The sequence below is a fragment of the Alligator sinensis genome, unplaced genomic scaffold (assembly GCF_000455745.1).
Source record: "Alligator sinensis unplaced genomic scaffold, ASM45574v1 scaffold953_1, whole genome shotgun sequence".
Taxonomy (NCBI): Eukaryota; Metazoa; Chordata; order Crocodylia; family Alligatoridae; genus Alligator; species Alligator sinensis.
In genome coordinates this window covers 315,720-324,360 of record NW_005842365.1, presented here as the reverse complement: position 1 = coordinate 324,360, position 8,641 = coordinate 315,720, and the positions used below count along the sequence as shown (strand labels likewise).

The following is an 8,641-nucleotide window of genomic DNA, read 5'->3' as shown; positions in this document are numbered from 1 at the left end:
ATCCTGGGGCAACAGCTGTTTGAGAAAATGATGAAGATGACTTTCTATGCGCAGTTTGTGGCTAGAGAAGACCAAGAGGCCATCAAACCCCTGATCCAGCGAAATCAGTCATTTGGTGTGGGATCAGTGCTGGATTACAGTGTGGAAGAGGATCTGACAACAGAGGAGGCTGAGAGGAAGGAAGTGGAGTAAGCATCTGTGTACAGCTGGCTTCTGGTCTGCAGTTGGTTACTCAGTTTGAGGGATGCTATGCTGATGCATACTGCTGTCACAACACAGTAACCGTGTGATCTCTCCGTGTTTCTGTGGTTAGTGGGTGGCTCCAGAATTTGGTTTTTCTTTTAGGACTGCTTAGTTTGTGAACAAAGCTTTGAGGCTCTTTCAGCCTTCCTGCATACTAGGGTGGCCAAGCAATGCAGTACAACCAGGGTGATGTCCAGAGATTGAGTTCATAGGCCCTGGAACATCAGATAGGCCTGGGACAGTTAGCTCAGTTGGTAAGAGTGTTGCTAATAATGCCAAAATTTCAGCAGCTTCAGTTCCCATATGGGATGTAAGGCCTTTCCCGCTTCAGACAGGAGGTTAAACTAGATCAGGCCTTGAGGTACCTTCTAGGCTTACTTCTCTATGATTTCTGTTTCACATGGGAGAAATGCAGGTTTTACATGTACAACATTAACTGCTGATTATGTTGAAGGAAACTAAAATCAGTCTCCATTTGATTCTGCTATAGTTGTAGATTTAAATGTATCTTGTTCCTTGATTGTAGTGACTTTATCCCAGCCAAAGTAAAAAACAAAAAAAAACAAAACTTCTTAGTCTAGTCCAAGTTTGGAAAGGAGAAGGAAAAGCCAATTTCTAGTTTCTCAGGTTCTAAAGGCCCTAAAACCAAAATGCAGACTTCCTCTGTATCTCTAAAAGGTTGGATAGTTAAGAATTCCCCAAAGTTGAATACCCAAAGGGCCAGATTATATTAGGTGCCTGGTTGTAATCAAATTTTCATCCTGCTTTTGTCCCAGAAATGCAGTTAACTTGAAGTCTATGGGTCTTCCTGCTGTTTGCTGTTTTCTGTGACCTAGTCATAATCAAAGGTGATGATGTAATACTAAAACAGTGGTGGACGGGTTGTTTTCGACCTGGAGGGATGTGGGCAGTGGGGTCCCCCAGGGCTCAGTCCTTCGGCCCGCACTGTTCAATATCTTCATCGGTGACTTGAAGAGGGTGCTTTTCATCCCCTCGTCCAAGTCCCCACTAAGATGTGGGGAGAAGTGAGCATGCTAGAAGAGAGGGACAGGCTACAACTAGATCTGGACAGGTTACAGAGGTGGGTAGATGAGATTCAATACAGACAAGTGCAAGGTATTGCACCTGGGGAGAACCAGCAACATACCTACAGGCTGGGGAACTCCCTTCTTGTCAGCACAGAGGCAGAAGAGGATCTTGGAGTCGCTGTTGATTCCAAGATTAACTTGGGCCACCAATGTGGGGACGCGGTCAGGAAAGCTAACCGCACCTTGTCAGACCAAGGAGGTGATCCTCCCCCTCTATGCGACATTGGTCAGGCCGCAGTCGGAGTACTGTGTCCAGTTCTGGGCGCCGCACTTCAGGAGGGATGTGGACAACTTGGAGAGGGTCCAGAGGAGGGCCACCCGCATGATCAAGGGGCAACAGGGCAGGCCCTATGAGGAGAGGCTACGGGATCTGAACCGGTTCAGCCTCCAAAAGGGAAGTCTGAGAGGGGATCTGGTGGCCACCTGCAAACTTGCCAAGGGGGCCCAGCAGGCTATGGGAGAGTCCCTGCTCCCCCAAGCACTACTGGGAGTTACAAGGAATAATGGCCATAAGCTGACAGAGTAGGTTCAGGCTGGACATCAGGAGGCACTACTTCACAGGGTAGCTAGGAGCTGGAACCAACTTCCAAGGGAGGTGGTGCTTGCCCCTACCCTGGGGGTCTTCAAAAGGAGGCTAGACAATCACCTAGCCGGGGTCATTTGACCCCAGCATCCTTTCCTGCTCATGCCAGGGGGTTGGACTTGATGATCTGCTTAGGTCCCTTCTGACTACCAACTATGAAAGTTATAAAATAAGCACACTAAGACTTCTGTTTTCCCCCTGGGCACTTAAGCAGGGTGGAACAGGATCATACTTGAGTGCATAAGCATTCAGTGTGTGGAACAGGTTTCCAGAGTGTCATGTCTAGACAGTACCCGTTGAGCACTCAATGCAGTACTCTGATCTATGTATTTGATTCATGCCTTTGCTGCCACATTGTCTCCCTCTTCTGGATCAGGGTTGTCTTGGCTAATCACAGGTGTCCTTGGCCTGCGGTACTGAATAAAGTTGTATTATTTAGCATGTGCTCTGAAGCAACGCACATAGGGTCATTTTGTGCCCCATTGCTCACAATGTTGGCCTACTCTCAGGGGCTCCATGCTGCTAGGTCCTTCTTTGAAGTGCCCATGCCAGGATTGTTTGCCATGTCCTGGTCTCCTTCAACAAGGATATTTGTGAGCTCTGCAGCACATGATGCATTTCAAGGTAGATTAGCCTCTGCCTCTGCCTGGAAGTGTTTGGAACAGAATGTGCTATTTGATGCTTGCCAAGAGCTTGAGCACCGGCTGGCAATGTGATTGGCCAGTGAGGCCCATCCCACCATTTTGATAGGCTCTGCATCTCTGGCAGCCATATGTCAATACTCCAGCTGCCAAGTTTTAGATCTGTGTGCAGCCAGTCCCACTTGTTATGAGTCCATCAGCTCCCCTGGCTCCCTCAGATGGATACCTGAGCTCTTCTCCCATTTCATAACACTTCAGTCCTAGTTTCCCTTTCTTTTAGACTCTAGTTCCTAGAGAAGAGTTCAGAGCAGTGTTTGTTTTCCTGATCCTGTTTCTAAATAGACCCAACATTGCTATGTCCTCTGCAGCGGCTGTGTTCTCTTTCCATATTGCGTCCTGCTGTCTCAGCCCAGAGCGAGCGCTGCCAAATTCCTTGCAGTGCTTTTATGCTTTGTGTGAAGGGTTGGGTGTTGGCTCAAGTCACAATAGGTGACTTGTTTAAACACTGCTGTTGCCAGCTACAGGCTGATCATAACAGATGGGCTCTCTTGGCTGTAGCAGCAGTGGAGTCTGACTTTTTACTCCTCAGTGTATAAACAAAAGGTATGGTAATGATGTTCAGCATGATGCATGCTGGCTTCTTTCTCGAGAGAGGTGTACATATGAGGATTTACCCCTCTGCTGTACAGGCATTTAAAACTGCCAGGGCTTCTGTACTGCTTTTCCTTGAAGGTCTAATTCAGGGCTTCATGGATCTTCCTTTTGAGCATGTCAGCTATGGTCCTCTGTAGATGCTTTTAGCAGCTGCGTCTGAGGCATCTATTTAAGTACTTTGTGTTTGGCCTTTCCTTTATCACCAGCCTCACCTTAGAGAGGCAAATCCTTTTACCTTCACTGTTTTTTGCCTTCTGCTATGAGCTTTTTGCGCTGACTGCAGGCTAACTTGCCAGTATGGAACAAGCTAGGGCAGTAGCCCTTAGTGCGGAGACAGGCAAAATATAACCTGTAGGTTGGATCTAGTCTGCGAGATGATTTCTCTGGCCTGTGGGCAGATGCCCACCAATTAATTGTATCTAACCCAGCCTGCAGCTATCTGTGCTGCACTCCACATGAGGCTGAGCTCTATCTATTCCTGCCAGGCCAGCATGCTATGCTTTTACCCTCACCTGCAGGAGGGCTCTGGTCCCAGCCCCAGCCCTGGCCAGCATGCACAGCTTCTAGGCAGGACTGCTGCTCCTGCAGCTGCCTGGGGAACTGCTCAGGTCCTCCAGGCTCCAGCTGGTCCTCCTGTCCCTGCTGCATTGTGCTGGGCAGCAGGTGGGAGGAAGCTGCAGCTGGGCAGGAGCACAGGGCCCGTGCCAGTGCTGGGGCAGGAGCACAGAGTGCAGAGCATAGGGCCTGCTCCAGGGCTGGGTCTTGCTGGAGCATTGGGTTGGGGGAGTGAAGAGGCTGCATTGGCAAGAACATGAGACCTGGACTAGCAGGAGCACAGGGCTGACCCAGCTCCACTGAACAGAGCTCCCTGCAGCTTATGTGCCACTCCCAGGAGTCACCTGAGAGCTGCATGTGATAGAGCCGGCAGCCTGGCCCTGCTCACTGCCACCATGTCCAGGTCCTGGGACTTGGTCAGGGTGGCGGAGAGCAGGGCGGAGCCAGCCTGGCTCTATCATGTGGAGCTCCCCGCCACTCCCAGCCAAGTCCATCATGCCTGGCCTCCAGCTGAGTTCTGGGAGCTGCATGTGAGCCGTGGGGAGCCCCACGCGATGGAGCCAGGCCAGCCTGGCCCCATTCCCTGCCACCTCTTGCAGCTTCTGGGACTCAGCCACAGCTGCATGCTGCTGAGGGGCTGCCTGCTGTGGGCCATGAGCACCCCAAAGGCTCACCACCTGCTGCTACTGCTGCTGCCACCAGTGGTGGGGACTGTGTGCCGTGGAGAGGGGGCCATGTCGGGGGCAGGGCCCCCCACACACACTCCCACAGTCCACCACAAACCCCACACCCACCCATACCTTCCCTACACTCACACCATACACCCAGACCCTCATCTGCACACACCCACAGGCCTGTACAAACCCCACACCGCCCATCCACACCCCATACATAATGTACAAGAGTAAGAGTTTATTTTGAGGTAGTATACAGTCGTCTCTGTTTACACTACGCAAACGCACATAAATCAAGATGACAATGTTTTTTGTAATAATTAAAATGTTATAGTAGATGTTTGACTTGTAGTATATGATTTGTTTGGTTTTTATTTTGTTTTGTTTTCCTGGTCCCGAGAGGGGGAAACCCCCCTCCCAAAAGGAGCAAGGGGAGGGACTTCAAGTGGCAAAGGTCAGGGGTTAGGGTATGGGACTTCTGATACCAGGATGGTGATCAGAGGACAGGGCACCTATCAAGGGGTGGGGCTACCCTTGTGGCTCTCAACATCTCACCAGAACTTGTTAAACAGCCCTCCAGCCTAAATAATAGCCTACCCCTGCCTTAGTGGGTACTGTACAGAGTGTCCCAAGATGGCTAAGCGGTAGAATAGTGGCTTCATTCTGCTGTAGCTGCTGAACTGCAGGTTGATTTTTTTTTTTTTTTTTTCTGAACGGCTTTTGTGGCATGAATGTGAGGCGCCCCCAGGGACTTGGCATTTGCCTTGTGGAAGCTGTTACCCTGCAGGTACTGGTTTGTGTTATCCTCCTCTTCACAAGTACTGTCTGCCCTGATAAACTGGTGGTGGTAAAGGGGATGCAGCTTTCTTGCTGTTTTTGATAAGGTTGCCCTTGGATTGGTGTGCTATGAGTGTAGCTTGGCACAGGATGGGCAGGCAGTTTACTTTTGAAAAAGCTTCTCTGCAGCCTTCCAGATTCTAAATGAGTTCTCTGGAAGTGGGTGAAGCTGTCTAAGACCAGCCTTGGGGCATCTTGTATGCATTATTTCTTCCTATGTCTGTGTTCCATTGGTCAGCACAAATCCAAGTGTCACCTGGTAGGGTGTAGGTGCAGCCTGTTAAGCAGGGTGACTGAGGTGTAACTAATCCCATCTGGAGCACTCAGGACTCGCTTTAAAGCAGTTAAGGAATGCAGAGTACTCTGATGGGGACTGGCCAAGAGATGACTGAAGTAGCTGTACAGTGTCACTAAACCAGGGCTATAAATCTAGTCCTATGTCCTTCATGTAATATCTGTGTTCTTGGTAGGTGTCAGTATTCAACTCAACTGCATGTTATGTCTCTGTCTGTCCCTATATCTACCATGTTGCAGCCTTGTTTGTAAATGGCTTGTCTTCTGGAGCGAATATATTGACTTATGGTCAGCACATGTTACATGCACATGACATAGGGCTTTATGTTGGGAGAAGTGGGGCTATCTGCACATTCACAGCCACAGCCAAGAGCATTTGGTAGGAGGAGATCATGCTCTGTCCTCTAGGAACCTACCAGCTCAGGGTTAGTATGCCTGTTGGAAACAGCTTAATGCTGCACAGTGCTACTTAATCTACATTTTACTTAATGTATAGTTGACTGCCATCACTTTCCTATAGCCACTGATAGAACATGGCAAGCAGGGTTGGGATCTCTCTTAACTTTGCACTACTTTTATCAGTTTATTAACTACTTCTCTGTTAGAACAGCGAGGCAGTGGAAGACTGGCTAGGAATGTTGTGAAATCCCTATCATTACAGGTGTTCAAGAGGTTGGGTAAGTTTTGATTAGGGACAATCTAGGAGTTTGTTTGCCTTTAATATGTTACAAGCATTTCCCAAGCTTCTGGGCTTTGCTCATTTTCCCACAGGGGTTGGGAAGGACTATTTTTCGTATTTCACACACACACACCTTCCCCACTGTTGTGTCAGAAGCACTGGCTAATGACTGCAGCCAAGTCTGAGTGTTTTGACTTGAGTTTCTGTACTTCTGCTGGGACTAAACCCAGAGGTCCCTAGCTAGAGGGTCATACTCCTCTGCTTGAGGTCAGACTGATCACATTTGGAGCTACAAAGGGATTTTACCCCTAGGTCAGATTGGTACAAGCTGGTGGGACGGGGGGTGCCTTCTGTAGCAGGGGTGTGGCCCTTTTGGATCTCTCAAATGTAATTTAACAACCCTTGCAGCAGTAGGACATTAGCTACAGTTGTCCCCCTGCTTTATCTGTGGCAGGTTAGAAAGCTGTGCCTTGTAGTTGTGTGACAAGGTTGATCCTTGTAGTTTTGCTAATAGATTAGATTAGGATTTCTATGGAATGGTTGTATAGAAATGATCCTGCCTGAGGCAGGCAGTTGAACTAGATGACTTTTTGAGGTCCCTTCTAGCCCTACTTTGTACACACTCTTTGTATCTCTTACTTTGTGTGGTGTCCGACCGACTTGCCGGGCTATGGCCGGTAGCCCGGAGCGCCAGGTGGGTACTTTGGCGAATGGAGCGGAATTAGGCACAGATGTGTATTGGTAAAAAATAGATTGTTTACTTACGCCACTGATGCGCGCAGTGCAGGAAGGATGAAATACGACGCAGGTAGCAGACTTGCTTTAGTTACAGCCAAGCGTACGTATCTGGTTACAATCGACCGCGCGTGACGAACGAGATGCTGTGACCGAGCTGATGAGCCTGCAGGGGGGGGTATTGGGTATGTCGGGACCGCCGATGACGGGGGGGTATTGGGGACCGCCGATGACGGGGAGTTATTGGTGGGTGATCAGTCCACCAAGTTTACTCCAGGATGCGTGCGGAGTCCTCCAACGAGGGCAGAAACTGCTTTTACTTTTGTATGGTTATAAGCCAATCACTATTTGCCAAGTGGGTATAGTTTTGGAAACTGGCCAATGGGTGATGTGTAGGGTTAGCCAATCACGCGGACTGTTGAAAATTAAACGAGGGTGACCGTTGGACTTGGTGGGGATTTTTGCTGTGCTGGGACTTTCCACTGTGCCAGAGGCATTCAATTACTTGGTTTTGACACTTTGGCATGCCAGTTGGGCATGGCACAGGTACAAAGTCTGTACAATGCCTGAAAGTCATTGCATCATTTGCCTCTATTTTAGAATAAATACGTTTTTTTTTCCTCCCTGTGGTGTACTCTATCTTGTTTGGCAGCTTTAGCTTCTGCCTCAGGATGAGACTTCTGCTTAAACAATGTGATCAGAACTGACTTCTGAACTGAATTGGAGACCACATGACAAAGGGTATAAATTGTCTTGTTCAGCTAGAACTTTTGTTCACTGAATTTGAAGGAGTTACATCAGCTTACTGTTTAAACATTGTCAAAGCTCTTTGCACATGTAAGAAATCAGCCTGATTCACCACTGCAGCTTAAAATGCATCTGATAGACAGCTACCCAAGATATTGGGGCTCTGGGAAAAAGTGAAAAGCAAATGCTTGGTGCATGTTACCACAGGGTGAGCTTCAAACTTGCTAAACTCTTCTACCCTCCAATGTCCAGACATGGAGACCAAATTAAAGGTCTTTCATAGATTTCATAGACATTAGGGCTGGAAGGGACCTCGGAAGATCATCGAGTCCAGCCCCCTGCCCAAAGGGCAGGAAGTCAGCTGGGTTCATAGGATCCCAGCAAGATGAGCATCCAGTTTGCTCTTGAAGGTGTTCAGTGTAGGCACTTGAACCACCTCCGGTGGCAGGCTGTTCCAGACCTTGGGGGCTCGGACAGTAAAGAAATTCTTCCTCGTGTCCAGCCTGAAATGGTCTTGTAGTAGTTTATGACCATTCGACCTAGTCGTCATCCCTTGGGGCGCTCTGGTGAACAAACGTTCCCCCAGATACTGGTGGTCACCCCTGATAAACTTATAGGTGGCCATCAGATCACCCCTGAGCCTGCGCTTTTCCAGGCTAAAGAGCCCCAGGGCTGTCAGCCTGTCATCGTAGGATCTGCTTCCCTGACCTCTGATCATGCGCGTGGCTCTTCTCTGGACTCTCTCAAGCTTCTCCACATCCTTTTTGAATTGTGGAGCCCAAAACTGGACGCAGTACTCCAGCTGCGGCCTCACCAAGGCCAAGTACAAGGGGAGAATGACGTCCCGGGATTTGCTTGAGAAGCATCTATGGATGCAAGCCAGCATTTTGGTCGCTTTACTAGCTGCAGCA

General features: G+C 49.1%; 1 protein-coding gene across 3 annotated transcripts in view; it reads left to right on the top strand.

Annotated features, from left to right (window-relative positions):
• Positions 1-8,641, top strand: part of LOC102385125 (proline dehydrogenase 1, mitochondrial) — a 24,653-nt gene that overhangs the window by 21 nt on the left and 15,991 nt on the right. For 2 of the 3 annotated variants that reach the window (XR_003095376.1, XM_025210664.1), the window contains exon 1: positions 7-188. Coding sequence is in view for 2 of the 3 variants with exons in the window: in XM_025210664.1 (XP_025066449.1) it covers positions 28-188 (161 nt within the window). In the remaining variant the exon portion in view is untranslated. Of the gene's footprint in view, positions 189-8,641 lie in introns of all 3 variants that reach the window. The other variant, XM_006029206.3, reaches the window with a different exon arrangement.